Genomic DNA, 26,093 nt, shown 5'->3' on the forward strand with positions numbered 1-26,093 from the left:
TGTCCACACTCACACTGACAGTGAGGGCACAACTCAGCTCCTTTCCGATGCCTACTTGGATTTTGAAGGATGGGCAGGAGAAACAAAGCATGAGTCAAGAGGCAGCAGTCATAAAACTCAGCAAACAGCATTTTCCATTATCACATTTACCAGAATAATCACACATTGCAAATAGACACACAGAAGTGAAATATCTGGGAGTTTGCCCTTTCGGTACAGAATTCCAGTCCAGATAAAAGAACTGTAGCAGCCTTTGATATGCTAAAAAGGAACAGGTCTCATTGGTATCTGATAGTCCCTCCCCAACACGGGCTAAATGACAACTGGTTGCAGTTGCAGAAATTAGCTTTGAATTAGAGCAATTAAAATTCCTCTGCAGTAAAATGATGCAAACACCTGGGTGTTTTTGCTGCTTTTATTACCAGTGATAACACATGCCGGGGATATCACACTCTTCATAAAGTTTTACTGCATTAAAGTTTCTTGTTCAGCATTCAGCTGCCTTTCCAACCTGTGTTGCTTTGCAAAAGAATGGGAGATAACACACCTGCCTATGTAGCAGATTACTGTTACATGTATTTTATGCATGGAGCCAGGAAATTTACCTCAGTGAAAGACCACGATGACCATTTCAGTGGGCTGTTGCCGTTGATATTGAAAAACCTTTTTATTCAGCTCCATGTAAACCCAAGTTTCAGTCTGCCCAAAGATTGGGAGGAGGAGATATCCAAGCAAAAATAGCCAGCTGAACCTGAATGAAGCTGAGCTTCATGACTTTCGGCCAGTTTCTGCCTTTCTCCCATCCATTTTCCAGTGTTTCATCACATGCAAAGTTCCCCAGAGTGGAGTCTGCATGGGGTTAACAGAGTGCTGCAGACAGCAGAACCTCTTCCTGCTGCTGAAAAGTCAGAGAAAAGGGGGAAAGAAAAGGATTGAGCAGAAGGATTAGAAGCTGGAAGCATCTCCTTCACCCAGGTTATCATGGAGACACACAGGGCTCAGAGAAAAAGAAGGGGGTAGCAGGCATGGGGGGCCACACGTTAAATTGTTGGGGGAGGGAGCTTGTCCAGCTTGCAGGGCTTTTCTAGCTGGAAGAAGAATGGGTTTCTCTACCTCTTGTGATAAGAGTAACCATCGTGCCTTGTTTTGCTCCTCCCAGAGGAAAAGCAGAGAAAATAAGACCAAATCCCTCCCCACCCTTTGAACAAGGTATCATGACTAGTTAAATCCAGCTAGCCCTGCTCCACGGAGCCACGCCGAGCGTGCAGAGATGCACACAGATGGTGGGGTTGGCTGAGGCCACCAGAACCTGGACTCTTACAACCCTGCCAATGGCAGACGCTGTGCAGCCAGGTGACAGCAGCAGAGAGGACAGGAGTGAACGGGAAGAAAGAAACAATGAACGCTCAGAAAAACAACAGAGAGAAAATGGCACCTTTTCTCACCAGCTACTTCTGAGAAAACAGTGTCCGCCTCATTTTGCTACAGAAGCCACAAGAGAAAGATTAGGACTATTTAGGACCCAGCTTTCAATCACTTAACTGGCAAGTGGGAGCTGGCTTTGATCATGATGAGACTGGAAACAAGCATCTGCATGGACATCCTGGTAATCTCTGCAGCCACAGACAGTGTTCCCTACCACGGACCCCCAAGCTTGTAATTTAAACTGAAAGACACTTCTTTTCCTCTGGGCCATTAACAGCTGCCATCAAATAGAGCAGTTTGTCCAGCATTTTCAAAGGAGATCCAGCACTAACTACCCAGTTCCCACCAAAAACAACCACAGGATATTGGTACCAGTCTCACAACAATAAACATTTTAACTTCATTAATACTTAATAATATTTCTGAACTTCTGAGTGAAAGCTGGGTGCTGATGTAACTAGTCTGTGCACACTTGTGTCTAAACACTGCACAAATTTTAACATAAAATAGTCTCTAGAGTTTAAAAAAAACACTTAAATCACTGGGAGGAAGATAACAAAGCCATGGTATTGAGAAAAATAATATTTAATAGGAAAAGTTAATCTGCATATATAAAAACCAAAACACAAAATACAACAGAATTAAGTGATGCTTTAAATGATTGTAACCTATAAATATATGTACAGATGGGTGCATATAAGTATTTTATATAATTATAATGTTAATTCCAGTCAACAGATAATGCACACTCAGTAAAATACAGTAACATACAAATTATTTTACAGACAGATTTATTGACTGTATATAAGAAATTTTAAGAAATCCCAAACACCAAGCTTATTATCATTCAAACATAAAGACTGCAAAGGAAAAAAAAGTGCTAGCACTTTCCACAGATGCTAAAAAATGTAAAATCAATGCAGTTTTGCAAGATGAAGAAGAATAGTGTTTGTTTGAAGGTATTGTATCTTGCCATTGTATTGGGAAGGAAGCTGTGGAAAAGGTCAGACAAGTGCCATTGTCTCACACACCCCATGTCAGCAGAGATCTGAACAGAATGCTTTCAGATGGGAAATACTGGGGGGTTGAGGAGGGTGAAAAAACCTGTATCTAATATAGTAAAGTGAAACAGGTCAGGTTCTCATGAAAAACAGTTTTCATCTGCCCAAAGCTGTAGTTTAAATTAGGTGAGCACAAATCCAAGTGAAGCTAGGGGTACTGATGGTTTTAAGCATCACACGTATTGCCTGGACCATCTTCCAGAAGAACTGAAAACCAGCAGGGTTAAAATCCTGATATCTTGTGTACACTGACTCTCTTGCCAATGTACTGGCCTCGTTGAAGAAGTCTAATGTTTATGGGAGCACATTAGTTCTTTTAAAATAAGTCTTCTTCTCCTTACTCTCTAACATTTATCCTTTATTTCAAAGTTGTCCATAATCTCTTTCAAGCAGGAGTCTTCCTCTAGAAAATCTTGAGAGAATCTGGGGTTAAGGACATTGTTGTCTCTTCTGCTGAAGTAACTGCATTGGTGAGAGGCTGTGAAACTCTTTGCTCTGACCCAGTGTTGTGGCAGTCATCTTCTACTGCTCTGGTCACTCAGTATCTGCTCTGCATCCTGAAGCCCCTGGGCTCCCGTGATATGTCGTACTACAGGGAAATTTTAGACAAGAAAAGAAGAGAAATAAGGACTCACAAATATCATCAAGTCCAACACTTGCATGTTAGCCCATACAGAGTTTGATCCCACAACCTTGGTGTTATTAACCCAAACTGAGCTAATCTCAAACCTCTGCTTCCTCCATGGCTCTCTTGCAGAATTAAAGGATAAAACAGACCTTTTTTTTCTTTTTTTTTTTCTTTAGAACATGCCTTGCTGACCAGGCTCCCCTGTGCTACAGCAGTGCAAGAACTGTTCTATATTATTCTTGGCACTTCACACCTTTCCCCTCTTCAATGCTGCAACAGCTGCAGATGCTCTTGCTGTGGAGGAGCAGCAGCAGGCAGCTGGGAGGACACAATCCCTTGGGCATCAGTCCCACTTTAAATTGGCTATTAGCCTTGCATGAGGCTGGGAGCTGCCACTGCAGCACCTGTTGACTCTTCAGCAGCCTAAAAGCAGCTCAGGTGGTAGCAGTCTGTGATGCTTGCAGGTACTCCTGTGCTCAGGGATGAGTTTGGCCAGTGCAAATATCCTGTGACACAGCACACCACTGGGCAGCTAAGCTCTTGCTCTGAACCTTGCCTTTCACATATCCCTCCTGTAGCTCAAGGATGAATACTGGGCCTTTAGAAAGGTCTTTATGAGTGCTGATCTCTGCATTGAGGAAAATTTCAGTATTAAGAATTTTTTTCAGCTGCAGCTACAGTTGTTTGGGTGTCTTTATATTGCTTTGGCCTTCTAAACCAAGGGAGGATGTACAGAGGGGAGCTTAGGTTCCAACAATGTCTGTAGCCCACAGTGCTACTGTTCAGGAATTCCATTCCCACAGGACTATGTGAAATACTTACCAAATCATCATAATCCCTCTCTGGAAAACGATCTCTATAATTGGAACGCATCTCATAGGGGTTGTTTGGCTGATATCCTGGGTTTGCATGGCCAGAAGTGGTCTGGACCCTCGGGAACATGCTTGGTCTATCATCAGAGGTATTCATGTCAGAATACCCTGACTTTACCAGGCTCCTCTTCTCTGGATTTTGCTTGTCTTTTGCTCTTCAGAGGAGATGAAAGAAAAAAAAGACTTTTTAGTGGGTCTTATTTATTAAATCCAACTTACTGATTTGTCCACTCCCACCTTATTTTGAATGCTCAGTCCCATTCTGAAGCATGGAACAGATTTTTATAGCTTGCCTAATGCAAAACCCTTATTATGAACACTCAGTAATGCAGTTTCTATTCAACTGTAAGAAATATTCTTACCTGACTGAAACAACAGAGACTGCTATCACCAAAATCAGGATAATGGCTCCAAGCACTGTGCCCACTATTATAAGAATGAGTTTGGTATCTAGGGGGAAAAAACAGCAAACAAGAAACGTGACAATTAATAACTCTCAGTGAATATTGGAAAATGGGAAAGGGTAGGGAAGGATTTATTTCCAGGCTCCTGGTGCTTACATTTTGTAGACACAGAAAGATGTAAATTAAGGATCTGCATTAAAGACCATCTCTTATGGATGGCTATTTTGACCCCAGCTCTAGTTTCTAAGGTCATGCACTGAATCGTTTTACACATAGCTATAGGTGAAGGACAGGAACCACTGGGAGGATGTAGGGGTTGTGTAAGCTAGTATTGATACTAAACTGTGTAGTTAGGTGTCAAATAGGCTCTTCTCATGCCTTAGGCACATAAGGCAACAGAGAAATTTCAATTTTTTTTCCCCTAACATTTTCCTTCTATAAATGAAGAATAGTGGTACCTCTAAAGGCTCCTACCTTTTTTGTTACCTCAGACAGATTAAAAATTACTAGTTATTTTTCAAGACCATAGTTAAAAATAAGAAATTCTTATACTTACTGTCAGTGCATTCCTCCCCAGAGTAGCCCAATGAACAACTACAGGAGAGAAAAAAGAAAAAGGGGAAAGGAAGAAAAGATGATTTTTAGGGTCCCTTTTAATCCAAACCATTCTATGATTCTATGATCTCAAAACAATAGTATATTTCCCCCTTTTGCCAGAAATTTCTCCACAAAGTGTATTCTTTACAGGTTTCCTCTTAATCTTAAACTATTTACTTTCATTAGAGTGAAACAATCTGAGATTTTCAGAGTAATTAGTGATCTTGGTACTCAAAGTTTCAGGTTCTCAGTCTGAAAAATGTTCAAGGGACTTAATTTTTCTAAAGAACTAAACTCTTCACCTCTGAGCCATTTGGAATTGCCATGAATGTCTTTAACAAAAGCCTCAATATAATGTCTATAAGGACTGGCAACTTCATCTTCCTCCCATAGTAGTTTCTTATATTTAATATATATCAAATTTATTATAAGAAATGTCCAATTTGCAGCAGTAATAACTACAAAAAGAGCTGAATTAATGGACATGGGGAGTGAGTCTCTCTGTTTATCCACCAGAGCGGACCACAACCAGTCACTCACGCGGCCTCACCAGCAAACACCATTGTTCTGCTCTGATCCTGAGCTGATAGAAATAATTTCAGAGCAAAAAACAAGCAGGAATAACATAGGTCTGAAAGTTATACCACTGCAAACATTCCAGGGATTGGAGGCACGTCTTGCTCTAGTGCCTGTTGCTTACTACATATTTCAGCATAGCAGCTCCCATGGCTCAGGCACGCTGTTGGAGTAGTTTGTGTTTATGTGGTGAAGTGCTTTATCCTCTCCACTCACTCTGCTGACCTTGGGTCTCCTTGCCTTTTCTCTGAGGTGTTATGAGTGCACACAAAGGACTAATGCCAAGGAGTAAAAACGCCACAACTTGTGACACCATGGGAATTTGTCCACCTGCTATGCCCCTCGGGCACCTCTCTGATTCACATAGCTGCAGTTTGTTCGGGATTGCAGCTGGCACTGGGACAGATGTTATTCTCCCCTACAACCCAGGAGTGCAGTAAGAAGCTGAATACTCACGCCACACACTCTCCAGACTCATTTTTAAAGTTAGGCATACATTTGCATGCTGGAACATCATTTTCTTTTACACAGTGCTTTTTTGCCTCTACGGAACAGGTTACATTGCAAACTGTATTTTCAGGGAGAAAAAGATGAGTGAATTGCAGATAGGAGATTATTTTATTGCTCTAGAAACACACCCACCCCTCTCATATGCTTTAAAACATCAGAATGGCTTTTTTAGGACTGCACCTATGTAAAACAAAAACTAAAATATAAAATCACAAAATTAGAAGTAAACAGGCTGTGTTTAAAACTATCCAGCTTCATCAAAAAGGAAATCTGGCTAGGCTGCATCTTCCATAGGCAAGCAATGGCCTGAATATTTCACAGCAGATGATTTGTATGGCAAACTGTATCAGTTTTAGACAGGCATGGGACCACAAAGGCCTACACTGGATCACATCTCACTGGGATTTATTGTAGCAACTTTAATAACTTTATAATGATTTTTTTTAATTATTTGTTATTTTTTTTAAAATCTTACATCTTACACTTTTTTTTTTTTACTTCTGTAGTGTGAAAATTTTAGTTTCCATAAGAAGAAAATAAGGTGTTTTGAAGAAAATTAGGTACATCACAGGGCTTTGGAGAGTAGCTAAAATATAAACAGAGCACTGACTAAAAGACTCAAAACAAGAAAGTAAAAACAAAACATAGCAACTAACAGTTCCCAAAAATGACAGAAATAATTCTTCTCAAAAAAGCCTGCCTAAATCCAGGTAATGTAAACCTAGAATTATGAACAAGGGACAGAGCCTTAACCGGTCATTGTAGTGCACCATGAGACTTCCAATTCTCTCAGCTCCCTTCAAGTAACATGTATAATTTATTCCCAAAATATGTCCTAACAGAGAAAGCTGTGAGTATAGGATTCAATTTGCTCCATCCTTTACCTGTTTAGGTTTCAGTTCTTACCAGGACTCTAACAATGCAGTTAAGGACTTGCCTACTCACTGTTTTCAGTTATGATTTTATCAAGTTTTAATAATTTTTTTCTACTGGAATAAAATTACGTATTCGTTCAAAGTGAAATGTGAGTATGTGTTTCTATGGTTTTCTTCGCAGGATGCACATTCCCTGATATTTAGAGGTCAGCACATTGGCCCAGCACACTTCTCAAAAAGGGACCAAGACAGGGAATAAGCAGGTTAGCCTTTCAGGGATAGATAAAGCAGCAAGGTTCTTACCTGAACAAGAACGATCATCCCATTCTGTCTTTGCTAAATCGGGTTTGCATCTGCATTCTGGAAACCCTCCGTCCTCTTCACACACTGTGGTTTTATCATCACATTCATAAATATCACAATTTTTTTCCACTTTAAAAGAGAAAGAGGGAGCAAACCTCAATACCCTTTCATAGAAAGCAGTGCACTTGCCCAGTAAATCACAAATCAATTTATTTAGTAATTCTAAATAGAAAAAAACTGTAAGTCCTTTCCTTGGGACATCAATATTGCAGGCTTTTGGACCAGCCTTTTTTTCCCTCCTTGCTCTTTACCAGTTAAGGTCCTGTTTCCATCACATCTGACCTTCTGTTTCTCAGCCTTCTACAACTACCTCCAAACCTTCCTGGCTTCAGTTTATGAAAAGGGACATTCTTCCCTTCATATTCATATTCTGAAAACTGACTTTCTGGCTCACCTTAAAATAACAAAAACCCTACAGAGAAAAAACATAACTATTCTCCTAGTTTTTCCCACAACCGAACTGTGAGACCCAGATCCCATACTGTTCTGGAGAGATAGAAACATGGGCATGCAGCTTATTTCATGAGCAGCACTAGTACCCTGTTTGCCCAGCGTGTTGCTCTTTAGATCCATGGCCTTGTGGTGGGAATGGTTGAAAGACCTCAGTGCATGGCCTATGCTGTAGAGGGATGTAACTGCACTGGTGCCTTGGGAGCTCCCAGTGGTTTCCTATTCCCTTCTCACAGCTGAGGTGGATATAGTCACCTTCAGAGACTAAACTCAGGCTTTAAGCCATGAAATGGACTCTTAATTATTAGCTATGCCTTTTAAGAAAGCTGATTTCAAAATAAGTACTTATATTAAAAAAAGAGAGAAAAAAAGTCCTTATTTTAATTAGAAACTCTTTCTCCCAGTATTACACCTTTAATAGTACAAGACTTCATTGGTTTAGATCAACAAGTCCCTTAGCTCAGTATCTAACCAGTGAGGTCTCATTTCAATTACCATGGCTTATTATGGGAGAAGTCTAGAGAGAGTTTAATCCTGTTTTGCCATCAAAATACTGGCTTATTCTCAGAAGCACAATATCTACCTATATGTATTTTATCCTGATTTTTCCCACTTTTTTTAACATGCAGCAGGTTAGAACCACCACGGTATTGCTTACCAGGGAATATTTTCCTCTTCTTTACACAGGAAGTAGGAAGCCTTAATAAAACAAAAGAGCCTAGCACTGAATGATAGAATCTTCAAAATTACCCAAGATTGAACATTCAGCTCCTTAAAAACAACAAGGTTTATGATTTGATGGGCTTCTATGCCCACAGATATCTTCCAACCAGGTTTCAAGAACCTCTGTTTTTGCTGATTAATGACTTCCCTCGCAAGGAGCTACATACCGACATAAGAATGCACATATGAATAGTTTCCATTCTCTATTGCAGCTGTTATTGCAGAATAAACTGTGGCATTATCTGCAGATGAGTTCAACATGAAGAGGTTTGACACTGTTACATGCACTGGAACAGAATTTCTGCTTTTGCTTGAAGATCTGAAAAGGACAGAGAGTACTGTTTAAAAGTTTTACATAATCCATATGGATAGAAAGCTAGATGCAAAGATGAGAGAAAATTTCTGCCTAATCTCCCTCTCTTCCTCTTTCTTCCTATAATGTAGGGAGCTGCCAAGAGACCAGAAAATGAGTGTAAGTCTTGCTCAGGAATATATTAACAGCCGTCTTTCCAGTTGTTCCGGGTGTTAATAGGTAGCTGCTGGATTTAATGCTGACAAACATTGCTCCTTTGTGTGCTGTTGAGTCACAGCTGACATCTTCTAACTGGGTTAACCTCAAGCCAGCTGCAGTATGGAGAACCTCGTCTGTTAGATCCTAACTTTCACATGCTTCCATCAGCATGTGGTGTCACCCAGGCATGATGTGGAGAACCCACCCTGGAGCATGGTGAGGATGATTCAGGGTATGACCACAATGAATGCAGAAGGGTCTCTTTGTGATGTAGAGGTATCTGTGCAAACTGCACACGATCTGAGCTGGGTTCAGCTCACAGCAACTGCCCTGGCATGAGATGGAGAACAGTGACTTCCCTGTTCTTCTGCAAAACCTCATGCTGCCAGGATATGCACACAGATATCTTTAAGTGGCAGATTGCTGTAGTTCCTTGAGGTGTTACTGTGCCCCATGTCACAACTGCTCTGCTGGAAGTTATTGCCCCCACAACTCTGTTAGAACAACATTTTGCTTTGCTTCTTAATCCCTGGAGTGTACTGGAAGGCTTGACACTGTGTGCTAGCATGCCAGGTTTTGCTTGATGGGGGTTAGGAAACACAAAGAAGTTGGCAGGGCTCTGGGGACAGTAACAGTAACCTGTACAGATAGGGATGGGAAAAGAGAAACATCCCTCATCCCTACCTAGACCAGCAATCCGTGCCCACAGCTATAGTCACCACAACCCGTTCAGTAGCATCTTTGCTCAACCTGCCATCAGGAGACACCAATAAATGCACAATAAAAGGCATTTTCTATGCCTCCTGTAACAAGGGTGGTTTTTAAATTAAACTGGGACTCCAAGCAGGGTAGCACTCTTAGCGGTCATAGGAACTCAGAGTTAACCATTGGAATTTCAGACATGTCAGATATGACAGGGACTGTAGTTACAGCACAGTGCTGTATCCTACATGGTGCTAGAAGCAGGACATTCAGTGTGGAGCTGTCTCAGCCAGGATCCCTCCTTTATGGGGAAGCATTCTGAGCTGATCTCATCCCATATCTTTTATTGAACTGAGAATTTCACGGGAAACAGATTAAAATGGGGTATGTGGGAAATGTGTACTGTGCAAAAAACAAACTGGCAAACTTACCGAATTTTCAAGATGACAGTTTCTACATAGCTTAGATTTTCAAAGGCCTCTCTAAACTGTAGAAGAGAAAGAAATTGGAGTTCAAGGCAAGCATTGGGGAAAAAAATCACATGAACCACTAAGGCTTCAGCAGTAAAGTTTTAATACAGAGCATGCTACTACAGGCACAAATAAAGTAAGGTGATGTGTGAAATCCACCAGGCAAGGTATTGCAGAAGAGAAACAGTAGGGTGGTGCTGTAGAATATGGAAGAACAGGGAATATGGGAGGGCAGTGGAGGGATGGAGAATGAATGTCAGGCTGGGTTAACTGGCTGATAGTTACAGATACCCCTTTGCAAACTCATTGCTCAGGAGGGTGTCTCCACAGCACTAGTCTATGTACAAGTAGGGGGAAGAGGGAGAAGTTGACCTCCGCACAGATAGCACATGTCCCTGAGAAACAATGAAGTGGGATCATCAGGGGTTGATCTTGTGGAAAGAAGCACTGATGAAAGCATTGGGAGGTGAACAGGACCAGAAGAAAAGTCACTGTTCTCTCTCATCCCATGTGAAGCAGGGAACAACCAGAGGAGGCAGCTGCCTTCAACTGCCACACAAGCAGGAGGCACCATAAGAAGAGGACAAGATGTCTAATTCAACTGAAATAAAGTATCCATCTTTCTTTGTAATAAAATTCAAATTATTTTCTATGCTATTTTCACTTTTGCATTCTATTATGTGTCTATTTTAGTCCTACATACGATGCTCTTCTGTAGCCATATCATGAAAAAATGCTGGACAAACAAATTGATAAAATATTTTTTAACATTCTGGAGGAACAGCTTTTGGTCGCTTTCTGATACAACATTCATAGTAATCAATATAATAATAAGCATCAATTGATAACCATTTTTTATGATTCCTGATTAACATCTGGTTAATATTTTTCAATCAGATATCTGGTAGAGTTGCATATCTATTCTTCCTTACTGCCGGAAAGAGAAATAAGCGAATCCACTTACTTCAACATGGCATTATAAATTAAACTGATCATCTTATTTCTCCAGGAAATTTATTACCAGATTTTATGTATAATCATAGAATGATAAAAAAATGTGCAGTATCCATTCTACTAAAAACATTAAAATACTAATACTGGCAGACTTATGGAAGAGGCTTATTATTCAGTATTTAGGTACAGCAAGACAGTCATTTGGAAAAGTTTGTGCTGTGTGTAACCAATAATTTTCTTTAAAAAAAATTAAAGTTGTTCATTTTTACTCATACCACTGAGTATTAATAAGCCTTCAGCAAACAGTAGAGAGGAGAAACTCAATAGGCTGGAAAACTTCATTCAGCCCCATTGTTTCTGCATAGGGAAGGTGGAAGATGCAGAGCAATTTATGTGAGAACTCCTCAGAACAGAAGTGGTACTAAAAATGCAGATATTACTTCAGGGATTCCCTTCCTTTCAGCAAGAGCCATGCATGTGCTCATCTGAGGGCAAAGTTCAAGTCTTTTATAAATAGGTCTAAACTAATGTGAAGCTTTCTTTGAAATAAGTAGATCTCTTGTAGAGTGTGACTTTTCTAGGCCCCACATTAGAGAGGGTGTGTTCTCTCTGTCTGCATGACATCCAGTATAGCATTAAATATATGGAGGGAAAAAACCATCGTCACTCACAAATTGTGATAGCATGGTGAACATCTCTTCATACTCTGTAGAATTTACATCTTGAAGACTACTAGTGTAATTTGTGTTCACTGCAATGGTTGCTGGGAATACTTTCCCTGGAATGAGAATAAAGAGTGTAAATCAGAAAACATTCAAGAAAGTCCAGTTTCACCTTAGAGTTCTCCAGCCTTCAGGGATGGGAAAATACAATACAGAAAGGAAATCAGTGCTATTTTTCATATATGGGAGGGATCAGTAGAGGACAAATCAATTTAGTCACAATGGGGGATGTACTTTGGCTGCCAGGGAAGAAGGCAGGATCCTGGGCCCAACCAATCTGTCCTGATTATGAAACTGAGTAACATTAAACTGTCAGCACGACCTGAAGCTAAAAGAGACTCTTTGAGAGGTGTTACAGAATTTAGTGAGAAAAAATGTATATTATGGACTCCAAATCTGCAGTCGTTAAGCAGCTAATGTGGTTTACTGTGGTATACAGAGAAAGTAGTTCAGAATCTACCTTAAGCCTCACAAGTAAATTTGAGATTCCTGCTTGCTTATCCCTAAATAAGAGGCCCTATTTTCTCACATGCTTGGCCATCAGAATCATTTCAGAGATGCATTTCAACAGGACTCTGATGAGTGTTAAACAATGGGGAAAGTCAATCTGGTTGTTCGCAGGCCTTCATAAGTTTGGACCTTTTTAAATTGTTGCCATTAATATGGATGTCAGGTTTACATTTGCATTTTTTTTCTGCTTTTCACTCATTTTAATCCCCTGCACTCCTGACAGAGAATTCACCTCCTTTTTCTAGAACATTAACCTCTTTGACTGTCATTGTTTTGTGAGATAGCAATCTAGGTCACTGTAGGTAGGAGTGGCTGTCTGCAAAGCAAGAAATCACTCAGCAGTCACTTTCCCAAACTGATTGTGTTTTCAATTATAACATGAAAACAAGTTATATATGGGAAGTAAAATTAACCTGAGCAGGTAACTGAAAGCATTGATGCCCTTCTGCAACTCACCTCTGTGACAGTTCTCATTGCTGTAGTAGAATCCATATTGGCACACACAAGTATAATTGCTGTTTAAGGAAATACATGTAGCCGAATTTTGTCCACAAGGATCTCCACTGCAGAAGTCCACTAATGCCAAGATGAAAGAAATTGGCTTTAGAGTTTCTGTGAATTTTGCAACAGCCAGTTCATACATAAAGTAATTCATATATTGAATAGTTCATATATACTTCTATGAAAGGAATCAACCAGGTATGTTTTAGAGAGTATAGATGCACTTGCAGAGCAAACAGTTATATCTTGCTTGTTTAAGGTATAGTAACTGTTTTCCCTACACAATGCAGCAGGATATCACAGCTAGGACATGGAGTATGGCTGAAATTCATTATCTGTCATACTGAGCATTCACAGTTCAACTCTACTTAATACAACTAAAACCAAATCAAAGAAAGAAAGTATATCAAGGCTTGCCAGAACCAGTGACGGTTATAAAAAGACTACAACAGCCTGCGTGTCTTGAATACTGCAATGGTTTACTTGCTTTATTATGACAGTGTCATAGCACTGGGCCTTTATTGCAGACACATTGATAATATGAAGGCTCCAAAGTGAATCATAATAATATATATTCTCTGAGTAATTATATATATTCTGTAAGGTTTTAGAGTACATATTTTATGTCTATACAAAATTTAAGTGGTTAATAAGCAAGTAAAAGTTATATTTCTATATATCTTATATACAGGATGGTAAATACAATTCTCTTCCAATACATCAAATTCTGTTTTTCACTCTGCCTGGCTTTTTACACTTCACTTCATAAGTACATTCTCATAGATGAGACGTTTTCTGTGAAATGGGGAAAAAAATTGGAATTCTCATTCACACCCCAAAAAATAAAAGGTAAAACACGTAATGAATTTTCATTTTCTATGAGGCTAATCTCCAAATATTTTTTCCAGAGAACCTACTGAAGCCTTTTTTTTTTTTTTTCTGGATGTAAAAGATCCCTAGAATAAAGCAACAACAATTCTGAACTATTCCAAGCACATTCCACTTGCAGCAAGGGCCCTCAGGGAAGAGTGGCAGGGAGATACAGCATTAAAGGGGGACATTTTACCTACACGGAAAGGCCCTACTGGGATGGAAGATGGAGGAGTATGGAGAGCTCCTGGGATGGACACATGAACGGTCCCAGTGACACGGCTCCTGGCCCCAGCCCCATGTCGGAGTGTGCCCCAGCTCCCAGCCCTGAGCACCTCTATGCAGGGATCCTCTTGTGTCCCTGTCTGTTATAAGAGGCAAAGGAACCCAGCACAAAAAGAGCAGCCTCCTCTAATCTTGTCCAACACATTCTACTTGCAGCAAGACCAGCATGAAAAGATGCAAGAGTGGAAGTTATTCATGGCCACCATCTGGGCAGCTTTGTCTCCTTTGGAAGAGGAACTTGGGAAACGCAAGCAGGGCAACTCCATCATGTCTGAGGAGGCTACAGAGCTCCATGGAATCCAAAATCTCCCTACATAACGCTGCATGAGCATTTTTGCTCCTTACCTGGAGTTGCTGAGCTTGTCGTGTCTGTTGCCACAGAAGTTGTTCCATCTTGAGTAGTGCTGGCTGAAGAAGAGAAGAGACATGGCAGCACTGCCTAACAGTGTCTGTTCAAAAAGCCTTGGACAATTCTGTGTGTGTAGGACAACTGCTGAGCAGGTTAGTGCACTGGATCCTTGTGGGGCAGAGTAGTGAAAGCCCTGATCAGCCTTGCCCAGCCTCTTGGCTCTCAGTGGCTGAGATGCCTGTGTCACCTGATGTGCCCATGACCCCCTTGTCCCTCAATGGCAGTGCTTGAGCACAAGAACCTCACACACACGGTAGTGCCCCCAGCTTATCTGTGCTTTATGGCCACTGTTGTGGTGGCCAAAGCTGTCACATCCTGCAGCAACCAGCTTCAGGCACAGCTCCCTGCAGGATCTGGTCACGCCATTCCCCTGGACATATCTACAGGGATCCCCTTCTATCCAGCCCTGATGCAGGAGGCAAAGGCATCAAGCACACAAAGAGCAGCCTCCTCAACTCTTTCCCAATGCTTCCCCCTGGCATCAAGACCAGCTGGAAAAGATGCAAGAGTGGAAGTTATTCATGGCCACCATCTGGGCAGCTTTGTCTCCTTTGGAAGAGGAACTTGGGAAACGCAAGCAGGGCAACTCCATCATGTCTGAGGAGGCTACAGAGCTCCATGGAATCCAAAATCTCCCTACAAAATGCTGCATGAGCATTTTTGCTCCTTACCTGAAATTGCTGAGCTTGTCGTGTCTGTTGCCACAGAAGTTGTTCCATCTTGAGTAGTGCTGGCTGAAGAGGAGAAGAGATATGTCAGCACTGCCTGACAGTGTCTGTTCAAAAAGCCTTGGACAATTCTGTGTGTGTAGGACAATTGCTGAGCAAGTTAGTGCACTGAATCCTTGTGGGGCAGAGCAGTCAAAGCCCTGATCAGCCTTGCCCAGCCTCTTGGCTCTCAGTGGCTGAGATGTCTATGTCACCTGATGTGCCCATGACCCCCTTGTCCCCCAGTAGCAGCACTTTAACACAAGAACATCACACACACTGGGGTGTCCACAGCTTGGTGTCTATCCAGGCCTGATGCAGGAGTCAAAGGCATCAAGCACACAAAGAGCAGCCTCCTCAACTCTTTCCCAATACTTCTGCCTTGAAGCAAAGGCCAGTAGGAAAAGATGCAAGAGTGGAAGTTATTCATGGCCACCATCTGGGCAGCTTTGTCTCCTATGGAGGAGGAACTTGGGAAACGCAAGCAGGGCAACTCCATCATGTCTGAGGAGGCTACAGAGCTCCATGGAACCTGCTTACTCCAAAATCTCCCTGCAAAAAGCTGCTTGAGCATTTTTGCTCCTTACCTGGAGTTGCTGAGCTTGTCGTCACTGCTGTCACAGTAGTTGTTCCATCTTCAGTAGTGCTGGCTGAAGAAGAGAAGAGACATGGCAGCACTGCCTAGCAGTGTCTGTTCAAAAAGCCTTGGACAATTCTGTGTGTGTAGGACAACTGCTGAGCAGGTTAGTGCACTGGATCCTTGTGGGGCAGAGCAGTCAAAGCCCTGATCAGCCTTGCCCAGCCTCTTGGCTCTCAGTGGCTGAGATGCCTGTGTCACCTGATGTGCCCATGACCCCCTTGTCCCTCAATGGCAGTGCTTGAGCACAAGAACCTCACACACCCTGTGGTGCCCCCAGCTTATCTGTGCTTTATGGCCACTGTTGTGGTGGCCAAAGCTGTCACATCCTGCAGCAACCAGCTTCAGGCACAGCTCCCTGCAGGATCTGGTCACGCCATTCCCCTGGACATATCTACAGGGATCCCCTTCTATCCAGCCCTGATGCAGGAGGCAAAGGCATCAAGCACACAAAGAGCAGCCTCCTCAACTCTTTCCCAATACTTCTGCCTTGAAGCAAAGGCCAGTAGGAAAAGATGCAAGAGTGGAAGTTATTCATGGCCACCATCTGGGCAGCTTTGTCTCCTTTGGAAGAGGAACTTGGGAAACGCAAGCAGGGCAACTCCATCATGTCTGAGGAGGCTACAGAGCTCCATGGAACCTGCTTACTCCAAAATCTCCCTGCAAAAAGCTCTTGAGCATTTTTGCTCCTTACCTGAAATTGCTGAGCTTGTCGTGTCTGTTGCCACAGAAGTTGTTCCATCTTGAGTAGTGCTGGCTGAAGAGGAGAAGAGATATGTCAGCACTGCCTGACAGTGTCTGTTCAAAAAGCCTTGGACAATTCTGTGTGTGTAGGACAACTGCTGAGCAGGTTAGTGCACTGAATCCTTGTGGGGCAGAGCAGTCAAAGCCCTGATCAGCCTTGCCCAGCCTCTTGGCTCTCAGTGGCTGAGATGTCTATGTCACCTGATGTGCCCATGACCCCCTTGTCCCCCAGTAGCAGCACTTTAACACAAGAACATCACACACACTGAGGTGTCCACAGCTTGGTGTCTATCCAGGCCTGATGCAGGAGTCAAAGGCATCAAGCACACAAAGAGCAGCCTCCTCAACTCTTTCCCAATACTTCTGCCTTGAAGCAAAGGCCAGTAGGAAAAGATGCAAGAGTGGAAGTTATTCATGGCCACCATCTGGGCAGCTTTGTCTCCTTTGGAGGAGGAACTTGGGAAACGCAAGCAGGGCAACTCCATCATGTCTGAGGAGGCTACAGAGCTCCATGGAATCCAAAATCTCCCTACATAACGCTGCATGAGCATTTTTGCTCCTTACCTGGAGTTGCTGAGCTTGTCGTGTCTGTTGCCACAGAAGTTGTTCCATCTTGAGTAGTGCTGGCTGAAGAAGAGAAGAGACATGGCAGCACTGCCTAACAGTGTCTGTTCAAAAAGCCTTGGACAATTCTGTGTGTGTAGGACAACTGCTGAGCAGGTTAGTGCACTGGATCCTTGTGGGGCAGAGCAGTCAAAGCCCTGAGTAGCCTAGCCAGCCTCTTGGCTCTCAGTGGCTGAGATGTCTGTGTCACCTGATGTGCCCATGACCCCCTTGTCCCCCAGTAGCAGCACTTTAACACAAGAACATCACACACACTGAGGTGTCCACAGCTTGGTGTCTATCCAGGCCTGATGCAGGAGGCAAAGGCATCAAGCAAACAAAGAGCAGCCTCCTCAACTCTTTCCCAATACTTCTGCCTTGAAGCAAAGGCCAGTAGGAAAAGATGCAAGAGTGGAAGTTATTCATGGCCACCATCTGGGCAGCTTTGTCTCCTTTGGAAGAGGAACTTGGGAAACGCAAGCAGGGCAACTCCATCATGTCTGAGGAGGCTACAGAGCTCCATGGAACCTGCTTACTCCAAAATCTCCCTGCAAAAAGCTGCTTGAGCATTTTTGCTCCTTACCTGAAATTGCTGAGCTCGTCGTCACTGCTGTCACAGTAGTTGTTCCATCTTCAGTAGTGCTGGCTGAAGAAGAGAAGAGACATGTCAGCACTGCCTAACAGTGTCTGTTCAAAAAGCCTTGGACAATTCTGTGTGTGTAGGACAACTGCTGAGCAGGTTAGTGCACTGGATCCTTGTGGGGCAGAGCAGTCAAAGCCCTGAGTAGCCTAGCCAGCCTCTTGGCTCTCAGTGGCTGAGATGTCTGTGTCACCTGATGTGCCCATGACCCCCTTGTCCCCCAGTAGCAGCACTTTAACACAAGAACATCACACACACTGAGGTGTCCACAGCTTGGTGTCTATCCAGGCCTGATGCAGGAGGCAAAGGCATCAAGCAAACAAAGAGCAGCCTCCTCAACTCTTTCCCAATACTTCTGCCTTGAAGCAAAGGCCAGTAGGAAAAGATGCAAGAGTGGAAGTTATTCATGGCCACCATCTGGGCAGCTTTGTCTCCTTTGGAAGAGGAACTTGGGAAACGCAAGCAGGGCAACTCCATCATGTCTGAGGAGGCTACAGAGCTCCATGGAACCTGCTTACTCCAAAATCTCCCTGCAAAAAGCTGCTTGAGCATTTTTGCTCCTTACCTGAAATTGCTGAGCTTGTCGTCACTGCTGTCACAGTAGTTGTTCCATCTTCAGTAGTGCTGGCTGAAGAAGAGAAGAGACATGGCAGCACTGCCTAGCAGTGTCTGTTCAAAAAGCCTTGGACAATTCTGTGTGTGTAGGACAACTGCTGAGCAAGTTAGTGCACTGGATCCTTGTGGGGCAGAGCAGTCAAAGCCCTGATCAGCCTTGCCCAGCCACTTGGCTCTCAGTGGCTGAGATGCCTGTGTCACCTGATGTGCCCATGACCCCCTTGTCCCTCAATGGCAGTGCTTGAGCACAAGAACCTCACACACCCTGTGGTGCCCCCAGCTTATCTGTGCTTTATGGCCACTGTTGTGGTGGCCAAAGCTGTCACATCCTGCAGCAACCAGCTTCAGGCACAGCTCCCTGCAGGATCTGGTCACGCCATTCCCCTGGACATATCTACAGGGATCCCCTTCTATCCAGCCCTGATGCAGGAGGCAAAGGCACCAAGCACACAAAGAGCAGCTTCCTCCAACTCTGCATTCAGGACATTTTATGAGCTGATAAATGGGAAGGACCTGCGTGTGGCTGAGCAGCCCAACCTCTCAGCAACCCTACCCCACTCTTTTGTCTATCCTCAGGCCTTGTGTCCCATTCGTTTTATTTTTCTCACACAGTCCTTCTCTCACACCCTGCTCTTGGACTCCTCCTTACAGTAGCAGGTTGGTACCCTGCCTGCCTTTCTCCTCCAGGTGACTAATGCTGAATTGTAGGCTCAACACACATTTCTCCCTGCAGCACTGGCAGTCAGAGCAGGCTCTGTTGCATCCTATCCATAAGCACACAGCCTCTGCACTCAGCACTACTGGAGCATCCTTTAAAACTCCATCTATACTCTTCCAGAGCAGTGAGAGAATGACTGCCTTTGTTAACACACACTCCTGTGCTGTAAGAGATTCATGTGGGCATTGACAGCAGGCTATTTCTGTTCCAGGAATGCTGCTTCTGCTAGATCATCATCAGCAGTATCTAGACTTTCCCTGGACTACACATCTATGCATTTCTGACAGTATACATTTTTTTTTTCTCTTTCTATTCCTTCCCTGCCATCATTATTTCTGAATAAAGGAAACTGGGCTGATACCAGTCAATTGGTGAAAGTACTTCCTCACACTTTGGTTTTGCCAAAGCCTTTGTTATTGCTTTTACTCCTCCAAAATATTTTAGTTATTAATTTTTAAGTTGTTCAGTTTTGTTTTATTTAACCTGTGTTATTCTCAACTCTTGATACAAAGAATGAGTTCAGAGTCTAGGGTTTTGTTTGTTCGTTTTGTTTTTCCTAGATGTAAGAAGAACAAATTTTAAACCAGCCTTGCTGATAAATGTCTGATACTGACAAATGGCCAGTTTGGATTATGTAATCTAACTTTAATCTTGATTAGTTAAGTATTATTATTAATTAATCATTTCTATATTATTTTTATATATAAACTCATTTACTGTCAGTGAATGCTGCTGCAATCATTATTTATATAAAGCATTAAAAGCATGCAGCTCAAAAACGAATGTATTTGTGGCTAAAATCCTTGTCACTATAACATTGTACACATCTCAGCAGATATTTGAAAAATAGACTCCACTTTTCTAGAGCTTTATAGGGCTTTGAAATTCCAAAGGAAAATCTTCAACACTTTTTTTCTGATGGTCAATGTATCTCACATAGAAAAGGCACATGCAAAAGACAAGTCATCCATTAGCCTCCTCTAGGTGGAGGGGAAACAATTGTGCCAGTTCCCTGTCAGGTCTCCTGCTTCCACTGGTCACTGAGTTCTATAAACAGCATTGTTTGTTTCCCAGTTAGTGTAAATAGATATTTTTCCCATAGCAGTGATAATATGAATCTCTGGTGGCCACAGGCAATAGATTGAAACAACAACCTGTTACAAGGCTAATGCTTTTTTTACAAATGTTAAAGCAGGGAGGTTCTGGCTTGCCATTGTCCAGTAGTACCCTTTGGACTCAGGAAGAACAGAATCCATGGTGCCAGCAGAGTGCATGAGCTGCAGTTGAACCTTGTGGATGGGCTTGACAAAGGTAACCTGAGCAAAGGTGGCTAATTTATGGCTCTGTGTGCCTAGATCTAACCTTCTATGTATGGAAACAGGCTGTGTTAATGGGCTTGGGCATTACCACTGTGATAAAGAAATGGATATTACCACCAAGGTTGTACAATAGCAGAGACATCTGGCTGCTGAGCAGGGCAGGGCCTTTGCCAGTACTATTCAAATTGACATATCCTGCAAAGCTTTTACAGTATTTGCTTAGAATGAAAAAGGTTTCTGGGCAGATTTATCTTGATGCAAAGTCTGATCAAGTGAAAAGTGGGTATTGCTTTCAGTAAGTCTTGGCACAAGATTTTTCACATCTTGCTGTTACCTACAAGCCTCCAATCAGAAAACCAACCAACTGACAATCTTGAAGACTTCTATGCTTAAAATTTACGGCTGAAAATTGGTCTGTAGTACACTGTGGATGTTGCTGGAAATACATCTGTTCATTCACAGCAGTCAACAGAGACCCACAACTGTCTGCCACCTGCTGCAAGCTTAACAGGTCTTAATTCTGCTGAAATCTCTGCAATTTTATCTTTGTATTAGCTAGTAGTTCCTATCTTCTCACAGCTTCAAGTTGCTACAAAACTCTTCATATAGATGCTTTACTTCTGCTAATGTCTTCACCCCCTCATACCTCTCACTGAGTATCAGGAAAAGGCAAGTTTGGCTGAAGGCTCTGGCCCGCAACTACCAACTCTGGCACAATGCCTGAAAATGTACGAAGTGGCTTAAGGAATGACACCTTTAGTTTGAACAGACTACAGTGCAACCCTCTTGAAAGCTGGTGGTTATGTTTCCATTAATTTATTTAACAGGAAGGAACAAAAGCTCTGTGAGCCAGCTCAGGGCGAGCTGCTTTCCAGACTGGTTGGTTAAGGAGCCTCTGGCCAAAAAGGTACTGGGGTGGAACAGTTGCACCTTTTGTTATGACTGTAACAGAGCTTGAATTACTGGGTTTAGTATGAAAGTCCTGAAAACTGCTCTTGGAATAGGCTTAATTAGGTTAATCATAAGTGCCAGTGATTTTCCATTGTTCTGCTAACAAGGAAAGCCATTGGCTTGCAGTGACATCTTTCATCATTAATTAATCAAAATCTAGACATGCTGAATTGTGTATCACAACTGGCTTCTCAACAGCTGCTGAAAGTACTAGAAAATCCATTCACTGCCACACAATAGCTGCCTTGATAAATCACAAAACAGAAGATAATGGTTCTTACCTTTCAAAACGCTCAACACCAGGCCGAGCCACACAACGAGGAACACAGAGCGTCTCATTGCCATTTCTGTTGCTGCTGCCACTTGCTGCTGAGCCTAAGAGAAAGTGCCTTTCTCTTCTGGTATCAGCTCATTTAAGGTCCCAGCCACAGGTAGAGAGCTCAGCCCTGAGCTGACGTCATGGTGGCAAGTGGCAAATGATAAATTCAAGCGGTGTTTTCTTTCCTCCTCTGGCTGGGAGGAGATTTCTGGACCTGCAGCGTTCTTTCTTTAAGTCATAAATATTTGAGATCTGTTGACATAAGGAATTTACTGCTAAATAAGCTGACATGGGAACTGACAGTGCACCAGCTATTCCCTGCCAGCTTTCCATACCAGCACCTTCCGTGCAAAATAAATGAAGGCTGCAGTATAATCTATTCTGAAAGAGGAAGAGGTGACCCCATCCCTAGGCATGCTAATTATGCACTTGGAAAAGAGTACCTGTGATCCACATGCTCACTTTCCTTGCAATAAGTTACCAGTACAGACAAGCTTCATTCCTCAAACTCCAATTATTTTTTTCTTATAAGCAAAATCTTATGCTAAAGCACTTCTTATTGTTTAACAGGTTAAAAAGAAACAGAAAACACCTGCACTTTTGACATCAAAGAAACAGGACTGATGGTCCTTCTGGCAGTGATCATGGCTGTTTTGTTTGCTGCCCTCTTATGTGTGTTTTAGGCTCTGTAAAGTGATGGGAGAAGGGAAGGAGGAGCAGGCAGAACAGCCAGCAGGTGTTTTTGTCTTTATCTGAGTGGCAGCCTCCCTTTCTTGAGAGGAAGTGTATTCCTGCCAGGGAGACATTTGTAACCGGGATGGTCAGGCTGGAGCACAAAGCCTGCAGCAGATCTAGAAATGACAAAAAGCCTAGAAAGCCGTGAAGCAAGTAACACTGCTGTGATGTGGGGAAAACAGGCTGGAGACTGAGACTTTTTAACTTTACACTCCAGGAAGCCAGTGAGAGACCAAGATGGGAAAAAAGGTCCCTGTGGGCAGGATTTGGTTATCCCAAAGTCTCTCTTAGCTGCCTCCCCTGCCCAAGTTCTCCAAGTGTTTGCTCTGCTTTGTGCTCCAGTAAAATGCACTGCTTGAGATCAGCTGGGCCAGATCAGTGATGTCCAGTTCCTTCTTTTCAGGCAAAGGTGTAATTTCTCTCATTTTGAAGGTCTGAGTGACTGTATCCTGCCACAACTGCCAGTAAAGCCCTTCTCTGAAGTAAACACAGGTTATGCCATCATTATCAGACAAAAGAAGGATGAACAACCCATTAGTGTAACCCCTGCAATGCCACTTCTAAAGGCTATGTAGCTGGTCTCCTCTGGCAGACCCCACTGCCAGCAACACAGCAGGCTATGAACACACTACTGAATGCCAAATAACAACTCAGTGTGGGAAATGCCTCTCCCTTCATCTGCTTTTGTTTGGTCTTCTGTTTTACGAACAAGAAATGCAGTCTTGGGTAATCTCCTCTATTGAGAGGGTGTATCTCCTTGAATGAAGGAGGGTGAGAGAGAGCAGAAGTATTATTCAAGTCATTCCTGAGCTTCGGGCTGGCTTAAACTTTTAACTTGCACTAAACCAGGAAACTCTGCTGGCTTACAGACAGCAAAAATGGTTGTGTGCCTCTGCTGACACAAGGAATGAGTGACCTTGTCCCTCTGCGAACCTGCTCAGGATGCTAAGCCTGAAATTGGGGGGAGGGTGGTTTGCCTGTGCCTTCCTTTGTGTCTCTGTCCCTGAAGTCCCTCCAGTGCAACCTGCTCCCCACGCCTACCCCTAGGCTCCACAGTGACACCCTGGCAGCCCCCCTCTCCCTCTGTCTGCTCCTTCAGGCCATGCTGGATTCAGCTCCTGCCCTGCTGCTGCTCCCTGCCATGCTCATTGCCCATCACAGATCACTCAATTCCTTCAGGCCCCTCCTTAAAACTGCTTTACCAAGAAGCTGACACAATAAGAGAAGGAAATGTCTGGGAATTTTTTCCCAATGCACTGTACCTACCTGCTTGGCCAGTGTCCAGCCTCTGCCTCAGGCTACCACCACCCTCCCAGCTTCAGGGGACATCCCAAAACTAATCCCAAAGTCTTGTTAGAATAACACATTTCAGTGCTGCGAGCCCCAGAACCCAGTAAATGCTTCAGGTGGGAATGAGTGTGCAGAAGAGGACAGACCTGGCTCTTGAACAGTGGCACAGTTACATGTCACCCATCCTTCTGGCAATGTCCATCTCCCAGACTTACACTCTTCAGTCTTTATGATACATTCTGATTTTCCAATCTTGCCTCAAGGTACAGCTAGATTAATCCAGGTCTTAAAATCTCCCTGCTGGCTGTGAAGCAAATGTGTGGGACCAAAAGAATTTCTCAGAGCACTATTAAAAATGAGGCCCAGGTCTTCAGCAGATGTAAATGATGCAGCTTTTCTGCCTACACTAGAGACTACATTAAAACTATTCTGTACAGTGAATGCACATCAGGAGCTGGTGCATTACCTATATTTTTAAAATTTACTACCATTCCTACCTGGTTGTTTATATTTATTACAATCACATTGGCAGTGTGAGTCATTTGCAATGCAAAAGCTCCTCCAGGAAATAATGCATTGAACAGACATACATCTTCATAGACTGGAAGTTTTCATCTCTGCTTGCCCTTCCCTGTCCATTTTGTGACACACCAGTGGTCACACTCCAGGAAAGAAGGTGATAGGCTCTATGTGCCCCATTGCTTGGTGATTTGTAGGGGAATTAATTACAGAGGTAGGGTGGTTTAGGAGAACAGAGAATTAATGAAATAGGAGAACTGATACCAGTGAAATAGCAGCTGCACTTACTAATTAAGTCATTAAGCACACATTTAGACAATAAAAAGTTGTCTGTTGGTCCAGACAGACTAACACAGCCACAGCAATTGTGATGTCCTGCAAGGAACTACAGAGAAAACTTACTTTGCAGAAATAACTCAATAACTTTCCAGAGGCTGTAAAATCAAACTGTTGTTTATCAAAACTCAGATATGACAATCAAGAACACTGAGCAATTATTACGGAATAAAAAATATGCTATATTTAGTAACAGTAGCTGCTCTATTGTCAATACTTGTTTATGGCAGGAAACAGAAATATTTAAGGTAAAGGGCCTTATCTATCTATTAGAAAGGGTAAATCAAGAGGCAATCATGCTGTCAGTTGACATAAAGTAGGAAAAATTGTCTTTTACAGCTCTTTATGTACATCAGCTCAAAACTTTTTCCTGCACATTTTTCAATGTTTTTCCTTACTAGATTCCTATGTATTTTGTTATTTCATGTAAATTTGGTTACTTCACTATATATGACATATATAAGTAGAAATATATATTTTAATTAGCCAAAAGTTAAAAAAAAAAAACCAAACTTCAGAAATCTAAATCAAAGATTTAGCTATGAATACAGATTCACATATAATCAGGGGAAGCAGATGCTCTTTGACTTCTTTTCAGGTGGTTCCCAAGAGTGAGGGCACACACTATGGATGCATTCAGTAGTCTCAGAGGCACTGGCATGGTGTGCTTGTCCATAAGCCCAAAGATCTTTTATTTAGTCCCATGGAAATGTTGTGACCCGTGTTTTTATGCTGTTAATTTCCTAAAAGATACCAGTATCACAGAGAAAGTAGATTAACATGAAATAGTCATGGTGAGCAATCTCTTACCATGGGGTGAGCTACTCTTTGTGCACGTGTGTCTCTTTTCATGACTACTGTGGGGGAGCCAAATTATGTGTCCAAAGTGGCCACCTAACATTTCACAGAACAGAAGAATCCCACCTTAGTCCCATCAGATTGGTGTCACAGTTGTACTGCCCTGGAGCAACACAGGAAAAAATTGTCCCAAATGAACCTACCTGCCATTGCTCCAGATGCTCTTCCACATCATGCCTCTTCTCATCAGCCCGAGTTGGACTTGGTGCTCATCTGGATTCAAGGTGCCCTCCTTCTTCCTTTGAGAGACACTCAGCTGGGTATTCTTCACTGTCCCTGGTGGTTTTTACTGGGACAGGACTGATCTCATGGTGGTCAGGCCCAGTCCTTTGCCCTTGCAAACAGCCCTGCTGCACCTGCCTCTGCTGAGGTTTTCCTCTCCTCCAGCATGCACTCACACACATAAACACACAACTTTTCCAGTTTCAGCAAAAATTAAACTGAGGAAAAATTAAAATTAGACTGAGTTGCTTCGTGCCACCAAGATAAATGTATCAGAACATAACTTGTATGTCAGCTGAGCAGAATTTTGTTTGGCACAACTAACAGAATATACCCATTTCCTCTTTGCTTTTCAATTTAGCTATTCGATCAGGAAGCACCATCAGAAGAACAAAAGCAATTTCTTTTCTATGCAATTTCTTTTCTATGCAATTTCTTATTTTCTGAATTAGATGTATAATA

At 42.7% G+C, this 26,093-nt stretch overlaps 1 protein-coding gene across 9 annotated transcripts; it reads right to left on the reverse strand.

Moving 5' to 3' along the window:
• Positions 1 to 1,994: 1,994 nt before the first annotated feature.
• MUC13 (mucin 13, cell surface associated) lies at positions 1,995 to 26,027 on the reverse strand. 9 transcript variants are annotated; one of them, XM_088168313.1, is made up of 16 exons: positions 21,634 to 26,027; positions 18,315 to 18,377; positions 17,071 to 17,133; positions 15,713 to 15,775; positions 15,090 to 15,152; positions 14,355 to 14,417; positions 12,810 to 12,929; positions 11,793 to 11,899; positions 10,129 to 10,184; positions 8,652 to 8,803; positions 7,252 to 7,380; positions 6,020 to 6,131; positions 4,947 to 4,984; positions 4,349 to 4,436; positions 3,937 to 4,141; positions 1,995 to 3,075 (listed from the first exon to the last, which is right to left on the reverse strand). In XM_088168313.1, the coding sequence occupies exons 1-16, from the start codon at positions 21,695 to 21,697 to the stop codon at positions 3,025 to 3,027; spliced, it is 1,437 nt and encodes a 478-aa protein (XP_088024439.1). In that variant the 5' UTR covers positions 21,698 to 26,027; the 3' UTR covers positions 1,995 to 3,024. The 9 variants fall into 9 exon arrangements, with proteins under 9 accessions (XP_088024439.1, XP_088024442.1, XP_088024441.1 ...); XM_088168316.1 differs by lacking the exon at positions 15,090 to 15,152; XM_088168315.1 differs by lacking the exon at positions 14,355 to 14,417.
• Between the last annotated feature and the right edge of the window lie 66 nt (positions 26,028 to 26,093).

Source organism: Sturnus vulgaris, chromosome 7 (assembly GCF_052056855.1).
Source record: "Sturnus vulgaris isolate bStuVul1 chromosome 7, bStuVul1.hap1, whole genome shotgun sequence".
Taxonomy (NCBI): Eukaryota; Metazoa; Chordata; class Aves; order Passeriformes; family Sturnidae; genus Sturnus; species Sturnus vulgaris.

Excerpts from the sequence above, each read along its gene's own strand:
- MUC13 (XM_088168313.1), bottom strand. The coding sequence starts at position 21,697 with ATGGCAATGAGACGCTCTGTGTTCCTCGTTGTGTGGCTCGGCCTGGTG. Across the intron at positions 6,132-7,251 it reads GGATGATCGTTCTTGTTCAG|TTTGCAATGTAACCTGTTCC; the intron begins GTAAGAACCTTG and ends CTGAAAATACAG. Across the intron at positions 4,437-4,946 it reads TGGGGAGGAATGCACTGACA|ATACCAAACTCATTCTTATA; the intron begins GTAAGTATAAGA and ends TTTTCCCCCTAG.